Genomic DNA, 16,874 nt, shown 5'->3' with positions numbered 1-16,874 from the left:
TAGAAAATAATTTAAATTAATTGGATACATGAAATCTTATTGTCTCTCTAATGATTATGTTTTTTGTTTGTACTTTAATCATGTCAATCTATCAGGGATCATGATTGTTATTGATTGGCACAATTTACTGATTGTTATATATCATTTTTCTTATTTAATTAGGTATTTATGAAGGAAAGCCGGTTGATTGGCTCGACTCAACGGAACAGGAAACTACCCTTTGGAAACAATTACTGGACAAAACTGACCTCTGGGTCTATGGCGAGTTACCATTAAGAACGAGTTTACAATCAAGAACCTCATTTGGTAGATGATGTTGATCAATACGATTAATTAGACGCAATTTAAAGGACCAATAATTAAGACTATCGATTAGGTTTTATGCAAAGATGATGAATTACGATGATAATTAAAACAAACACACAATTAACTCCAATTAAAACAATTATTGTTCATAGTCAACATTTTACACGAAAAAAAAAACAATTTTTATCCAATCTTAATGATCATCAATCAGAATTTAATTTAATTGTTATCCTAATTGTTATCAATATATAAATATGAATAAGAACCTTAAATTTATACATATTATTTATTTATCTCCATAAATAAGTGTAAATTGTGTTATTAATTAGTGACTAAACTTAAATTGTGTTTATTTCAATCACTTTTTTTCATTAATTTTTTTCTCTCTCTCTTCCAAACAATTAGATTTAATTGTTCACAATTTTCATTTCTAATCACTTGTTTTCACTTGTTACTAAGTATTATTATAATATTGTGTTCAGTTAATTGTTATCGATAAGTGATTCAAATGGAAACAAAAAGACAACAATTTATTGGAAAAATTATCATTCAGATTAATTGTTAATATTTGTCAATACAAAGTTAATTGTTGATTTGGTTTGATTCTGATCATTAAAATTGGTTCATTTCTCTAATATAAATATACATATAAAATTTACTATTTTGTTAATTATAATCTGTGAATAATTTGTTGTCCAATTTATGTAATAATTAAAAGTTTTGACGTTCATCAGAATAACTAATTGCAATTAAATTACAAAAATCTCATCATTCATTGAGTGAATTTCAATTCGTTGAATCTGTTCATTTTTCACTTCTACATTGAAACCAACAGTTATTAGGCTTTTCCAACCTCGAAACATGGAACTGGGATCTTTATCATCTAGAATATTAGAAAATTAAAACAATTTCAAATCAAATTGGCACTTGAAATTATCATTAGTTTAATTGTGAGAAAATTAAAAGTTTGTTGAGTTAACAAGGAAAAAGAAGCGCGTAGTTTAAAAACGTCGTTTGTCTTAACTGTCAAATTTTTTTTTCTTTTTTTCAATGTCCGAGTTTTGGATTAACTTTTTTTCATCGATTTCTACTTTTTACTTTCGGAATCGATGATTTCTGCACAGGAACCGATACAGCAGCAGAATACGTTACACAAACATTCAGTAAAAAAGTCGATCCATATAAATTGGGTCAAAGTGATATTATTATTTCCACTTGTTCCATTTTTATCGGCACTAATTAACTGATTTCTCGATCCTTGGACTTTGGTATAAGGTTGTTGATTATATGGAAGAACGTAATTCGGCAATAGATCAGACTTTCTTTTCACATTGTTTGAAATTCCGTCGGTTTTTCCTGGACTTTCGGCCAATTCGGTCAAAACAGTTCGTTGGGAATCCATCATCAAATTAACTTAATCAAAGGGTTAACAGTAAACAATTAGACAGTTAAACTAGAACAACGTTACCATAAATAGTCACTTGGAGTCGCAATTTGTCATCGTTGCTAAGCAATTAGACCAAAGGTATCAATTAAATTCATTGAATTTTGTTTCATTTGTAATTCGGATCAGTTAAATTATCACCAATTAAATGTTGATATTACATTTTAAACATAATAATTCATGAAAGTTATCGACTAATAATTGTTTTGAATAATCTAAGATTGAACTGACTGGTTTTTTATCGTTGTAATTTAGTTTATAAAATTGCAAACTAATTCTGTTAATCCACTTGAAAGTTACACGAATTAGTATGATGAAACTTGGAAATTGTTAAATTGCGGATATTGATTTGACAAAATATCCTTCCTTTTTGTTTTCAGAGAACCAATTTTTCAAACCAATCAATGGATAGATTATTGATCGATTATTTTCACAATGGTAAAAATTTTAGGTACATGAAAGTGAGAAAGTGATTTAAATACATTTGATTTGGGCTTTGAATGAATACACATTGGAAGTATCGACTATTTAAATTAGACATTTCTTAGCAATTGTCTATTGTAATTCTTCAACTTTCATTCGTTCTTTGGTTAATTGTGCTATCTCAGCCATTACTTCAGATTTGATTAGATCCTTGACCTGTGCAATGAAATAAAAGGTAAAAAAATTAGCAATTAAAGTTTGACAATGAAAATAAAGATGAAAATTTACCTGGTAAGATTGTGAAATGTCATAACAATATGATATACTTGTACTGTGAAGCATCATTTTATGTTTAGCAAGGGCGAGAATACAATTCCTTACTCTTGAGATAACTTCACGATCTGATAATGTAACTGGATCAAGATTAATGGCAAATCCACCGGATTCAACACCCTCCGAAATTGGTTGAGAAATCCAAATGTAACCATTGTTTCCAAGTATAAGATGAGCCCCACAGGGTAAATTATGGAAATGTGTTTTTCGACGTTCAACCAGGGATGGAGATACTCGAAGTAGAGCACCTTGTCCAAGTTTACCATATTTTAAATTTCTCGTATGAAGTGATAACGATCCATCAGAAAAAATAGATTGTACCTCAGCCGAGATGAGATCACCTTCCTTAAAATAAGATTTCATCATTAATTCATCTTCAACAGTTTTACGTCTCAATTCTCCACCAGGTAAATTAACTGAAGATAATAAAAGTAATGAATCTAATCGTGAACCAGTGTCAATACGCCAACGTTTATATTCCGTTTGAACATCAATAACCCGACCAACAACAATATCACCAATTTCACCATTGTATCTTGTACGTAAGGGACGAACGGACAACAATTTGTTAACCTTATCAATACAACCGGCAACGGATGAGGTTAAAACTTTAGACTTATAATATGTACCATGACCTCTCATATAATCTGGATCCTCTATAAACATAAATATAACAACAACAACAACAAAAAGAACGAGAAAAAAACAACCAAATTAGATCATCAATCAGTCTAAATAAGAAAACAAATCCAACAGGAAGAGAAAACAAAAGAGAAAACAAAATGATTACCAGTCACAGTGTCACCAGGAAGAAACAACATTGTCACAGGTAAACCAATCGAATCACCAATCACTTGCAATCAATTAAAAGAAAACACTTTCACTTTAATTAATTTGATTAAAAGTTAATTAGAATAAATTAAATTAGAAAAGAAAAAAATTTCAATCAAAGTCATGCTTTTGGTTCGGTTGCTTAGCAACCACGAAAAATTCTGAGGCGACTCCAAGTGAGTTCCTTTGGTAACTTCGTTCTAGTTGAAGTTTAATTGTTTACCATTAAAGTTGATCCACTTAATTTGGCGATGGACTTACAACGAACTCTATTAACAGGATTATCCAAAAGTGCGGAAGAAATTGATCGATCTGAGACCAAAACGGAGAATAAAAATCATCAATTTTCGAATGAAAATCAATCATCTAGTAAATTCCAAGGTTCGGAAAAAGAGTTAACCAGTTTGAAGGAAAATGGAACAAGTAAAACTGGAGAAACTCATTCGCGTTGTTATGACTGTTTTTCTAGTTTTTTTTCTGAGATGTTTTCCATTTGTTTCGATTCCTGTGTGGAAGGAATTGCCAATAAACATAATTGAATCGAAACAAAATAAAAAGAAGAGAGAAAAATCTGGACAATTTGTTTTTTAAAAAAAAAGAACAAAAAATTTGACATTTTGAAATGAGAATATTTTTTAAACTTCGCGCTTCATTTTTTCCTTGTTATGTTAACTCAACACACTTTTTGTTTTGTTGCAATTAAAACCAATAGATTTTTAATGTTTTAAGTGTCAATTTGATTTGAATTTTTTTGGATTTTCGGTTATTTAAGATTACAAACAATCAAATGAAAGATTATGTCCCAATCAACTCTCCCCGAGAGCTCTGATAAAAGTGTTGAAAATAATTCTCCATCAAATAATATTAGTCTCATTCAAGATCTTTTTGCTGACATGTTAACTGAAGTGACCCAGTCAAAGAAATCACCACAACCATCAACACAATCACAACCATTGCCACAATTAGAATCACAAGTGATACCTAACTTACTACCACCACCACCTCCACCTCCACCTCCACCAGCACCAGAACAATCATCTCAATCAGTGATTTCACCAGCACCACTGCCACTCTCTCAATCACAACAACAACAATCCAAGACACAACCACAACTTCAACCTCAACAAGCTACCAGTAGCACTACCAACAACAATGAGCAACAAAAAGCTCAAAATGATTTAACACTATTAGGTAATAATAATAATAATCCAATTTTAAGCAATATGAAAAGGCCGGTTAACCAAGAATCCATTAAAAGTGGATCAACTAGTAATTCTATTCAAAAGTCAAACAATGTTAATTCTCCTTCTAAAAATCAACCCAAATATCTGTTAAACTCTTTCAATTGGATAACATTACTGGAAAGAGATCATGATATGTCTGTTGCATCGGTTTCATCCTTTAGACATTGTCCCATGTCCCAAGTTTGGAATAGTCTAATCACCGTTGGTCTCAAGGTGGAAGTTAAAAATCGTGATGTTGCTTTACCAAAATCGCCAAGGCCAAAGCAAGATTACTATTGGATCGCCTCAGTTGTCAAAGTGTCAGGATACTTTGTTCTGCTTAGATTTGAGGGATTTGACACCGATGGAACAAAAGATTTTTGGCTTAACTTATTTTCTAATCAACTTCACCCAATTGGCTGGTGTGCATCCCAAGGAAAAGTTTTAATACCACCAAGAATGATTGCCGATAAATACAGTGATTGGAAAGCCGTTCTTGTTAAAAGGTTAACCGGTGGTCGAACTTTACCTGAAAATTTTTTCGATCAAGTAAAAGAAAGTATGAAAAGTCGCTTTCGAGTAGGAATGGTTTTGGAATGTGTTGATAAGACTCGTTTAAGTGCCGTTAGAGTTGCAACTATTGACAAAATTATTGGAAATCGATTACATTTAAACTATGAAGGTGAAAATGAGGACAATTCAGGTTTCTGGTGTCATGAGAATTCACCCTTAATCCATCCAATCGGTTGGGCTCAGGTTGTTGGCCATGAACTTAAAGCGACCCAAGAATATGCTCGTTCATCTTTAGAGAAAACGATTCACAAAACATTTGACGACAATGACGCATATTGGTCTTTATTTCCTGTACAAAGACCTCATCCAACAGTGAACATGGCCGATTACCGATTCACCGAAGGGATGAAATTAGAGGCAATAGATCCATTAAACCTATCCAATATCTGTGTTGCCACCGTGACCAAAGTTTTACGAAATCATTTCTTAATGGTCGGAATTGACGGGATGATGGCCAACGATGGATCCGATTGGTTCTGTTATCATGTTTTAAGTCCAAATATATTTCCTGCCGGATTTTGTATGTTAAACAACATTCCTCTCACTCCACCAAGAGGTTATAATAGGGAATTCAATTGGTTTGAATATCTCCAAGAAACTAAATCTCGAGCTGCTCCTGTTCATTTGTTCAAAAAAGATATTCCCGTTCATGGTTTTAAAGAGGGAATGCTAATAGAAGCTGTTGATTTAATGGTACCTCGATTAATCTGTGTTGCTACAATAATCAAGGTTGTTGGTCGATTGCTTAAAATACATTTTAATGGCTGGGATGAAACTTATGATCAATGGTGTGATTGTGAATCACCAGAATTATATCCAATTGGCTGGTGTCAAATGGTTGGTTATCCCTTGGAACCACCAAGAGAAAGTGATGCTGGAGATACACATATGACAACCTATTCATCGGCACTTGATGGTAGATCAAAGAAACGTAATATTTACAAAGGTCGTCATAAAAAGCGAAGACGAGGTGGCCTTAATGTGTCCAGTTCCAGTGATAACAGTCAAGTGACCCTTTCAAATACAAATGACAGAGCCTCAACTTCAGATTTCATGGAGTCTTTTTCATCACCTTACTCACCTTACAATTACGATTGGTCTCAACAAACGGGCACTTCTTCATCACCTCCTACCTCAACCTCTTTCGCTAACGAATCTAATAGTTCAGTTATTGTTAAACCTTCACCCGTTCAACCAATCATAATTCAAGAACCAACCTCATCCAATCCATCATTAACTACAACTTCATCTTCCAAAAGATCAACTGATCCTCGTCAATGGTCAGTAAATGATGTTTGTAATTTTTTAAGGTCCAAGGATCACGGAAATCATGTCCAATCTTTTGCAAGAGCGGTAACTATCATAATCCATACCAAAATAATAAAGGATTATATTGATAATAGATTAATTTTCTTTTTCTCTCTCTCCATCTTTTAAATTTTTTAGCAAATCAATGGATCTCGATTATTACAATTGACCACGGACGAAGTATTAGAATTAACTAATAAAAAACTAGGACCTTCGCTCAAAATATATGCCTTGATTCAGTCATTAAAAGGGATTAAACCGCAATGATGTCTATACAAATTAGGAGAACAATTAATTATTAATTATTTATACAAAATCTACATTGAATGTGAAAGACTAATGGACATTTCTTCTTGTTTATATTACAAAATCGAGCCTCAAGTAAAAAGAAACAACGAAACTACCGGACACTAGCTCTATGTGAAGACACACATACAATCACAATATCGACAAATTTACCAATTCAGAAAGATAGAGACTTAATTTTTTAAATACCATTTTTTTCACAACAATTGAAGCAACAATTTAAAATCCACAATTGGAAAGGACAAAGATAAATGATGCTACCTGTAAATGGAGATAAATTTGATTTAAACGGAAAGTTATCATCATAACTAATTACACGAAGCCTTCTCTTCCTGATTTAATCATTAAACACCTCTTACCATATCAAGGAATCAATGATAATTATATATTTATACTCTTTCCATCAGAAATTAACCGCCAATGGATAAAACCAACATCATCTTTACTTAATCATTACGCATTGTATGTTTACTATTAAATTTATGTTCTAGTAGATTATTTAATCTCTTTCTTTTTATAAACATATATTATATTCTTGTATTAAAGCCTTAAATTGTAAGGATGATTTTGTTGAAAGAACAACAATTAAGATGATTATTATTCGCACTTGAAAATACATTGTACATGTTCCTGGTTAAGAAGCTTCTTCTTCCTCCTTTGGATTGATGTTCGTTAATTACAAAGGCGTTGAGGACATTAATTACCATCAGAAATCAAGGTAAATCACTAATGGTAAATTTAGGGAGAAAAAAGTCAATAGTTAATTAGTTGATTGTGGTTAATGATGATGATAGATTTAAATATCAATGATCTTCTCAACGATTTTTACTCCTTCTTAATTTTTGTTTTCCGTTTTGATGAACCATCGTTGCTTCACAATTTAATCGCCTACATTATTAACCAGAGTCTTTAATTTCTCACTAATCAAGGTTGTTAATCATTATGAATATCGTATTTTTTATTTGTTTACTTACGATTCTGAACAATTCGCCCACAATTAAATGAGAATAGTAAATATCGTTTTCCACTTACAGTCTTACATTTATCATCAATTCTTGTTCATGTTAACATTAACAATCAACAATTAAGAATAATATTTGCTCGAACAACAGTTTTAAGCGGAAAAAATGGAAAAGGTAAGTTAATCAAATTCGCTAATTTGATTGTTGAATTAATGGTTCGTCTTTGTGTGTTTCTCTCAATAGATTAATTTCGCTTTCTTCTTAATGGTTGGATTAGTGGTTTGTGATGATTATGTTCATAATCCGATTCAATATCAATCACTGAACAATCGAGGTGGTTACAACTTCGGTTATGACACTGGACTTTCAGGATCACATCAATTTCATCAAGAATCTAAAGATGATTTCGGTGTAGTTAGAGGTCGATATGGTTACACTGATCCAAATGGTAAATTGCGATTAGTTTATTATTCATCGGATGCAGTTAATGGTTACAAAGCATGGGGACCAGATATACCTGAGAGTACCAACAATCAGCCTAAATCATTGAAGGTTCAAGGTAAGAAAAGGTTTCCTTTTGAAATAATTAATCTGTTCCTTGTCACAATCAACTAACAGCAGTGATTAACTCAATATCTTTTTCACAGAAAGTAAAACCTCATCTAGGATTATCTATCCACAATCTCCAGCATCCAAAGTGTCAGCAATTAAATCGTCCAAAGTGATTATCCAACCTTATCCACTTCCACCGCCATCGAAAATAGTTCAACGGGAACAAGTGATACACAAAACCCATTACTCTCCAGCCGATACCTTCCGTTCAAGATACACATCGTCGTCGTCGTCGTCGTCGTCGTCAAGTGTCGTCTCCAAAACATCATCAATTAAACGGTCGGAAATCAAGGGATCTCCAATTATTGTCCAACAACAATTCCAATCACCAGTAGCAGCAATCAAGTCACAATCTATTAAAAGTGCCAATCGTCCAGTACCAATTACACCAGCTCAGTATCGGTCTAATTATCCACCGTCGGGAAAATATTCTCGATGTTATTGTGAATAATTTAAACTCCATCCAGAAGTACAATCCAATTAAATTGTGATCATATACAATTTAAATAAGTGATAATCTCATATTCATCTCTTTAAATCCAGTTGCATGTTTAATCTTGTCATTTTTTACTTCCAACAATTAAAAGTTCACAATAAACTCCAGACAAATTAATCAGCTACACTTGATAAACTAATTGCTCTTGAAAAATCTAAATTAATTTTGTATCGATTTTAATAGAAATTAAAATGATTAGTAATGAAAAATTGAACAATTAAAAAAAAGCTTTTGTTTGCTTACAAAATATCAATATGATCAATTGATCAGTTAAATTGTTACGAAAATAAAAAGTTTCAATAAAAGTGAAATAATTATAATAATCAAGAATCAGAATCGATTTGTCAATTTGATTGTAGTAACTTGTTGATTTAATTCATTCAACTATTGAGAATGATGTAAATCAATCACAGTTAATCGTCATCTTAATTGTTAATGACTGAAAATTGTCCTTGCAAATTGAATAGATGACGGAAAAATGAAAATAAATTAGTTTTCTACCTTGTATTGGGATTTAATAGAGTAAAGAATTAAAATTAACAATCAAAATAAAGATAAACAAGAAATCAATTGTTATTCTAATTGTTTACAATCTCTTTTTTGGTTGTTGATTAAATCATGGATATAAAACATTAATTGCTAATATGAAACAAGTTTTACATCTTTTAATTTAATTCTTAATCACTCACACATCCACTCACACAAAATTATATTAACATGAGCAACAATTCAAGGTTGTTAATCAATCTTCAATAACTATAATTGTTGCCCTAAATTGTGCCCTTAATTAGACAAAATCAATAGTTACGATTAGTAAAATTGCTTAATTGATTCTGATTCAACAATCGTTACTTTGTTTTTTCTTGAGTAATAGATACAGAAAAGATTATCTATTAATTGTTCAGCAGGATTGATGATTAAATCATTCAAGGTCATTCAACAATTAACTGAATATTAACACTTTAACAAATTAACATTTACATAATCATCAATGGATAAAAAATATTGTGATGATTAGATTGTCGTTAATTTGATTGACATTCACATTGGTAACAGTTCTGTTGATTGTTTCGCCAAACATTTTATTAAAAATTCACTTGGAGATGAATAATTTTTACAAAACAAAAGGATAAGGATTTAGATTTATTTAAAAAAATATCTCAAGATGTGTTTGCGCAACTACACTTGGTCGGCGAGGTGACTTTTGGGTCAGAGGTCGGTGCGTTCGGAGTTTCTTTCACTTTTTTCACTTTTTTCGATTTTCGGACTTTTCTTCCTTTCATGTACTGGTCAGTCGGTGGTGGTGGAGGTGGATACAAGGGTTGCGGTGAATCTTTGGAACGATCAAAGTATCCAAATGATGGAAATTGAACTGGTACCATTTTGAACGGTGGAAATCGAAATGCTCTTCCCTCGAACTCTTGGTGGCCTCCGTCAGGATTGTAAGGGTAAGCACGAGGATATGGTTGAGCGTAAGGATCGGGAATGCGTTGAGGGTAAGATTGAGGTGGAGGATGATAAGGGTTCGGGTAATTGTTGTAATAACTTTCTCTTGGTAGGTAAGGTCCAGTTTCGTCTTCATCTGGATAACTATTTAAACAATCAACTGGAGCACAATTTAAGATGAAAATTGACACCAGGATAATTAAAAGTTTCATTTTGTTGAGAAAAATTCAAACACTTTGGTTAACTTTTGATGGTCAAGTCGAAAGCAAAAATGAAAATGGCCACGATTTTCATGCCCTTTTAATACCTGAACTTTATTAAAGTCACTTGATAAAAAGATAGATTTAAATTGTTAAGACGATTATTAAGATTGAAACTTTCTAAATCAAAATAATCTGTTTAATTTGATGAGTATCAAATGTTTTTGACTGTTTTGCTTTGAGTTATTTAGAAAAAGAGATTGAAAAACAATTAATGAATCGTTAAGCCGTTTTGGGGCCGTTGGCGAAGGTTAATTTGTTCAATTGGCTATTTTGACTTTGAACTTGTCCTTTTGGTGTTACAATCACGAACAATTTTATTGAAATGAGTTAAAATTAATAAACCGATAAGTCGAAGTGGTCCCATTAGATTGGCTTCAAGAAAGACCGAGAAAATACCATTGGGTGGAGAGAGACCAGAGGTCAGTGTTCGTAAAATGAATCCTTCAAATGTCGACGTAGATGAGAATTTCAATTTCTACAATTAAAAGAAAAGTTAAATTTTTCATTAATTGTTTTTTTTTTCATCGTTCTAATTAATAATAATTTACCAGAGTATCCTTGATAATAGAAGATGCTACTTTCGATGGTGACACTAATCCACCCGATTCACAGATGAGCTTTGTCTCTATTGGCTGTAAATTGAATTAAAATGATAATATAATTTCAATTATAGATTAAAGGAAGATCAAGGAAAAGGTAAATATACCTTGGTTGAATTTTCGAGAGCAAAACCAGGAGTGTCAGTGTCAGGGGGATAAGCTATAGTAATGGAAATGTTGTGAGGTTTCAACTGGAAAAGAAAAATTGAAAAGACAAGTCAATCAAATTGTAATGATTTAAGGGGGGAATTTGTAAGAATCGAAATGTTCAAGCTCAAAATGGATTATGTTTGCCTCAATGAAAACGGATGAACATGTGATTGATTGAGTTGAACAAATTGATTAGCTTGATGTTGTTAATTGTTCAATTGTTTACCTCCATGGCTAAGGTTTGGGCAAAACCAAGCAAAGCAAATTTAGATGATGAGTAGGCTGAGAAACCGTAGATACCAAAAAGACCAGCCATTGATGAGGTAATTTCAACGAAACCCTCTTTACGTTTAACCATTTGAGTAACAACAGCTCGAGTACAATTAACGGTTGACTGGTAATTTACTTTCATCATGTTATCAAATTCTTCATGAGGAGTTTCCAAGAATCGGTGACAAACCGCTTTACCGACAATATTGAACAATCCATATATTGGACCCAGCTGATTCTCTGCTTGAGAAACAATCTTTTCCAATGTTGGTAAATCATTTGCCACATCAACCGGGAAATAAATTATTTCTGATTCTCGTGAGCTTCCAGTAGCAGAGTTTTCTTTTAGAATATAGTTTACAGCTTCTTTTAGTCCATTTTCATCACGAGCTAAAATGGTCACTTTGGCACCTTGACGAAAACACTGATTCGCTATTTCCAAACCGATACCTTTGGATCCACCGGAGACCAGAACATGTTTACCACAAATGTTGAGTCTCCTCTTGAAACCATAGCTCACATATAGAACCACAGAAACAACCATCAATAAAATTACTGTTAACATACTGATCACAAAGGTAAGATCAAATGTCAACATAATATAATCAATTCAATCAAAACAAATAATCAAAAGGTAACGTTTTAACAATTTGGTTGCTAAGAGCTAATCAAGATAACAAATTAAACCTCAATACAACTTGGTACAAAACAGATAACAGTAATAATCCACAATACTGATAGAAAACAAATTAAATAAATAAAAATAAATTATTCACATTAAGAAAAACAATAATTAAAAGATAACAATTAACTCGTAATGATTAAAAAATCATCAACATCAACAACTCCAACACATTTACAATCAAATCAAAAGACAAAGTAAATAGAAATACAAAAGTAACCAACGATCAACTAATCATAAGACTCCTAAGAAACAATCACGGAGGTAAATTAAACAAGTAAACAATTAATCTAATGGTAAGTTAATTAGTTTAAAGAATTAAAAAAAAACCAATTATTTTTTAATTAGAAAAAAAAGAAAAAGTAAACAAACGAAGTTCGATCAGCGCCATCTATGGGTAAATATGTTAACTAAAATCGCTAATCTCCAATTTTATTTACCTTTATTGGAACCTGAGTTTCATATGTTTTGTTGGGCTGAGTGAAAGCAATTGTATCTTGTTTGTTTTTTATATATTTTGTTAATTATTATTTTTTGTTTAGTTTTATTAATATTATTAACCAGTGTGAATAACATTTTTTCGTATGTCCAAGTGTACCTTTGCCTCATTTGTGTGTCAAGCTCATAAAATACCAATTAGGATCATCACCTCACCTTCACCATCGCCATCATCATAATTTTTTTTTTTTGCTTTCCACTTCATCATCAACATATTACTTTCATTATTAGTTGGTAATATTTAGATTATCATTTAGTGTATAATTATTTATTTATTATTATTATTACTTCATCAGTATTACACATACAAGTACAAGTTGCCTGATCAAATATGTTGGTTCCCATAAAGAGTAAATTTATTGCTGAAACCCGTCGATATCATACCAACAAAGAGAGTATATCAAATTTTGACGATTTTTATTCGTTTATTGAGACCAATCATTCATTAGGAAATGTTGCTTTCTCTGTATTTTACATTGACCCTAATGAAGGAGATGAATTACCGATAAACAATAATGAGAATTTGGGTCGAGCAATTGAAGTAACTTTAGCTACACCGGTAAAACCTTGTCTTCGGTTGATCCTTTCTAGAAAAGATATTCCTTTGGAGAAGGAATATTCTTTTAAGAAAAAGAATAATTTTCTCAATGAATTCATTCCTTTTAATTATTCATCTTCCCATCGTATTCGTCCACAAATTGGTTTACCTCAAGATTTTAGGGAGGTTTCTTCTATTATTGATGTTGACATTGTTCCAGCATCTTGTCGACGGGTTCGCCTTATTAAACACAGTTCCGATAAACCGTTGGGCTTTTACATTCGAGATGGAAACAGTGTCCGTGTCTTACCCAATTCCATTGAAAGAGTTCCTGGAGTTTTCATCTCCCGTCTTGTGCCTGGAGGTATAGCCGAATCTACTGGTCTATTATCAATTAATGATGAAATATTGGAAGTTAATGGTATCGATGTGACAGGTAAATCACTAAATCAAGTAACCGACATGATGATTGCCAACTCTTCCAACCTGATAATAACCATCCGTCCAGCAGTACAAAGTAACCTTAACGGGCCTTTGAATTCATCAATACCTTCAATTTCCGATGATGAAGATAACGAAATCCATGATAATTCATATTTTTCATCTTAATCACCAACCTGAAAATTTTTTGTTCCCTTTCCCATCACCATCACCACCCCTAAAAACAACAACAACAACAACAACAATCATCATCATCATCATCATCTTCATCATCATTATCCTTTGCTCACACCTCAATCCTTAATTGCCTTACCTGGATCAATCAAAAGAAATACAATCAACTGTTAAACAGTCAGCAAACTATCAACTAAACACATAAATGCCTTAATAACGTTCTTGACATGTTTGTGTGTGTGAAGACAAAGAAAGTTAAATTTATATAATTAACAATTAGCAATTAAACAAACAAATGTAATCTAATAATCTTAATCATCGTATTTAATTACATTAAGTTAGAACACGTGAAAACAGTTGATCACTTGATTGTTGTGACGATTTTCAAAAATGTAAACCAATTATTATTATTATTATTTGTAATCATTGTTTTCTATTCCCATCAAGTAATTAATTGTTATCAAAAGTGATTCTATTTTCTTTTCATTATTAGATTAGATAGTTCATTGATCTAATAAACGATACATTGATTAGTTAAATAAAAAAAAGAGGATAAACAATCAACTGTGATTTAATTAGTGTCACTGGTTAATAATCAGCGTTTTTTTTTTCTTGATTACTCAGTTTTGTTGTTTAAGATGTTTTGATTTTCTGTTGGATTTTTTTTTTGATTAATTTGCAACAATTTAATTGATGTTTTTATTTATTCCAATTCTTAAACAACCAAATGAGCTCAATTGATCGTAAATTGTTGATTGTGAGTTTTTTGTATCAACAGCAAAAACAAATGAGTAACTCAAATTGTGAAAGGAATTAGAAATAATTATAATCAGGTGACTTGGAGGAGACAAGGTTAATTACGCATTAGAAATGTACAGTTAGATTTTAACTGTCGATTAGCAATCAATTTGGAAGGCCAATTTTCGGGAGGCTTTGAAAATCGATTAACTAGTAATTTAGTAATACCATTAATGAATAATTGACATGTATTGATATAAATTTACAATGAGACCACGAAGAGTAGTTACAATTAATACATTGCAATGGATTATGATTAGTTTTTAGTCATTTATTACACATGATAGTAAAATTTTTGTCTGTAAATGAAAAAAAAAGGCTTGGGGAAAGCGAAAAAAAAATGAAAGAGAAAGTAAGTGAGTGAAAGAGAGACAAGAAAAGGGAGAATAGAGAAAAGCAAAGGGAGAGAGAAAGAGCTGGAAATAAAGAGAGAGAGAGAAAGAGATTTAAGTGAAGTAAGAGAGATTATTAAAGGGAAAAAAGAGAGAGAATGGGAGAGGGAAGAAAGGAAAACGATGGAATAAAATAATCATCTTTTCTGTCTTGCTTGAAGGTGATTCTTGGTGGAAAATGAAGGTCAGAAGCTTTAAATAGAACCATAGACATTCTCGTCACTGTAAGCAATGTAGAGGAAGAAATCTTCTTCGTGGTGTTCTTGGTATAAAGATCCCATGGTTGCTGATGACGGGGGAAATACATTGTTTACAAAGAAATAGAGAGCTGTCTCAGGCTTAAGGTGGATTCGTTTCCGGATTAGTCCATAAAATTGTCCAACGGCAAGGTCAGATGGTACAAGATACTTTTTCTTGTCAAGATCACCAATACGAGATTTAGGAGCCTTTTCAACGATAACGGGAACACGGTCAGGATACTTTTTACGGATCTTTTCTCCTTCAGCCTTTCTCTTTTCAAAGGGATGTTCTTCTTTGTATTGGAATTTCATAGTTGAATTTGTAAACCTTTTTCTTTACAATAGAAAACCAAGTAAAACAATTACAATAGGGTTGAAAAAATTAGACAACAGTCACTGGTTTAAATTTAATTTCGCTTGGTAAAAGTGGTCACACTGATGGTGGTAAATCTATAATACTTTAATTAATACACAATTTAGTATAATAAAAGATGATTAAACGAATTAACAATTTTAATTGCGAGAAAAGAATCAACTAAAATGGTGGACAAATCAAACAAAGAGCAAAGAAAGAAGGTTGTTTACATAGTCTGTATTCTAATGCCTACCAGATGGCGTTCGAATCGAATTCACTCAACCCTATCTTGCGAATTTCGAAAACGAGCCACTAGAGGTCGCTACTAAATTCTCCGAATAGTTAACTTTTGCGTTTAAATTTAGTTCTCCCTAAATTAATTAAAATTAACTAATTACAACCACAATTTAATTAAAAACTACCAATTACTCTGATTCCCCATATCCCAAGCTTCATTTTAATATATAAATCTTGTGTAATAACAATTTCCTTAACGGAAAAAAGTTCAACAAATTAAAATGACAACCATGTGCTCAACCTTTGACACATCCATGTGCATACAAGCCCTGGACAACATAAAGGAAAAAATACTGGAAATGAATCTACCAAAGACAAAGAAAAAAGATGTTGACTTCATACTATCAAAGATCCAATTCGTGACTGATTCATTGAACTTGCCGGTCAACACCACCGCCCCTGACCCCACCATAGGTCAAAAAATCTTGGATAAACTAGAGACTATGACTCAAGCCGCCATGGATCGCTCTCTACCATCATTTGCACAAGTCGCTGCCAAAAAAGCAACACCAATCACCGTGATCATTAAACCAAAGGATGAAAATGTTACAGTTCATGCAATCAACAATAAACTACGAGAGGAAATAAAAGAAAATGGAAATATAAAAATCGAACATATGACGACCAGTCCCAATGGAATTCGAATAACATCTTTAGACAGTAAAATTGTAGAAAAAATATCAAATCTACTCAAAGACAAATTCCCAAGTGATTCCATTGAAATCGAACCTCTCAAAAAATTAGACCCGCAAATTGAGCTTATTGTACAAACTGATCAAATAGAATCGGTGGAGATGTTTAAAAAGAGAAACGACATCGATCCAAAAGAGGAAGTCACTTTTGTCCATGCGAAAGAACTGAAGTCAAACCAGTCCAATAGGAACAAATGGTCAAAGACTAAACTCATAATTAGAA

The 16,874-nt window shown here is 32.0% G+C and overlaps 7 protein-coding genes across 9 annotated transcripts in view; 4 read left to right on the top strand and 3 right to left on the bottom strand.

Annotated features, from left to right (window-relative positions):
- The window catches only part of LOC128393612 (uncharacterized), a 63,967-nt gene extending 62,877 nt beyond the window's left edge, over positions 1-1,090 (top strand). Inside the window, 1 exon segment of the mRNA XM_053353804.1 lies at positions 163-1,090. Coding sequence (XP_053209779.1) covers positions 163-314 — 152 coding nt within the window. The 3' untranslated portion in view covers positions 315-1,090.
- A 300-nt stretch (positions 1,091-1,390) lies between these two features.
- Positions 1,391-3,448, bottom strand: LOC128393813 (exosome complex component RRP4-like). The gene is made up of 3 exons (XM_053354029.1): positions 3,297-3,448; positions 2,462-3,162; positions 1,391-2,389 (listed from the first exon to the last, which is right to left on the bottom strand). The coding sequence occupies exons 1-3, from the start codon at positions 3,325-3,327 to the stop codon at positions 2,306-2,308; spliced, it is 816 nt and encodes a 271-aa protein (XP_053210004.1). The 5' UTR covers positions 3,328-3,448; the 3' UTR covers positions 1,391-2,305.
- Positions 3,449-3,608: 160 nt separating this feature from the next.
- On the top strand, positions 3,609-7,332 carry LOC128393810 (MBT domain-containing protein 1-like). 2 transcript variants are annotated; one of them, XR_008326262.1, is made up of 3 exons: positions 3,609-6,486; positions 6,580-7,209; positions 7,294-7,332. XR_008326262.1 is itself a non-coding variant. In XM_053354027.1 (2 exons), exons 1-2 carry the CDS (start codon positions 4,135-4,137, stop codon positions 6,706-6,708), a joined length of 2,481 nt encoding a protein of 826 aa, XP_053210002.1. In that variant the 5' UTR covers positions 3,609-4,134; the 3' UTR covers positions 6,709-7,245. The 2 variants fall into 2 exon arrangements, 1 of the variants encoding a protein (XP_053210002.1); XM_053354027.1 differs by lacking the exon at positions 7,294-7,332 and having other exon boundaries at positions 6,580-7,245.
- On the top strand, positions 7,327-9,254 carry LOC128393815 (uncharacterized). 2 transcript variants are annotated; one of them, XM_053354032.1, is made up of 4 exons: positions 7,327-7,465; positions 7,782-7,883; positions 7,953-8,268; positions 8,357-9,254. In XM_053354032.1, the coding sequence occupies exons 2-4, from the start codon at positions 7,875-7,877 to the stop codon at positions 8,770-8,772; spliced, it is 741 nt and encodes a 246-aa protein (XP_053210007.1). In that variant the 5' UTR covers positions 7,327-7,465; positions 7,782-7,874; the 3' UTR covers positions 8,773-9,254. The 2 variants fall into 2 exon arrangements, with proteins under 2 accessions (XP_053210007.1, XP_053210008.1); XM_053354033.1 differs by lacking the exon at positions 7,327-7,465 and having other exon boundaries at positions 7,544-7,883.
- Positions 9,255-9,882: 628 nt separating this feature from the next.
- LOC128393812 (3-ketodihydrosphingosine reductase-like) lies at positions 9,883-12,562 on the bottom strand. The gene is made up of 4 exons (XM_053354028.1): positions 11,502-12,562; positions 11,233-11,316; positions 11,075-11,158; positions 9,883-11,001 (listed from the first exon to the last, which is right to left on the bottom strand). Exons 1-4 carry the CDS (start codon positions 12,141-12,143, stop codon positions 10,792-10,794), a joined length of 1,020 nt encoding a protein of 339 aa, XP_053210003.1. The 5' UTR covers positions 12,144-12,562; the 3' UTR covers positions 9,883-10,791.
- A 115-nt stretch (positions 12,563-12,677) lies between these two features.
- LOC128393814 (partitioning defective 6 homolog beta-like) lies at positions 12,678-14,444 on the top strand. The gene is made up of 2 exons (XM_053354031.1): positions 12,678-12,959; positions 13,022-14,444. Exon 2 carries the CDS (start codon positions 13,057-13,059, stop codon positions 13,870-13,872), a length of 816 nt encoding a protein of 271 aa, XP_053210006.1. The 5' UTR covers positions 12,678-12,959; positions 13,022-13,056; the 3' UTR covers positions 13,873-14,444.
- A 402-nt stretch (positions 14,445-14,846) lies between these two features.
- Positions 14,847-15,869, bottom strand: LOC128393818 (gamma-aminobutyric acid receptor-associated protein). Its single transcript, XM_053354036.1, has one exon. The coding sequence runs from the start codon at positions 15,617-15,619 to the stop codon at positions 15,263-15,265; it is 357 nt and encodes a 118-aa protein (XP_053210011.1). The 5' UTR covers positions 15,620-15,869; the 3' UTR covers positions 14,847-15,262.
- Between the last annotated feature and the right edge of the window lie 1,005 nt (positions 15,870-16,874).

The sequence above is a fragment of the Panonychus citri genome, unplaced genomic scaffold (assembly GCF_014898815.1).
Source record: "Panonychus citri isolate SS breed McGregor unplaced genomic scaffold, ASM1489881v1 Contig00138, whole genome shotgun sequence".
NCBI classification, from domain to species: domain Eukaryota; kingdom Metazoa; phylum Arthropoda; class Arachnida; order Trombidiformes; family Tetranychidae; genus Panonychus; species Panonychus citri.
The sequence above is the reverse complement of the archived record's forward strand: the minus strand, read 5'-3'. Positions and strand labels throughout refer to the sequence as shown.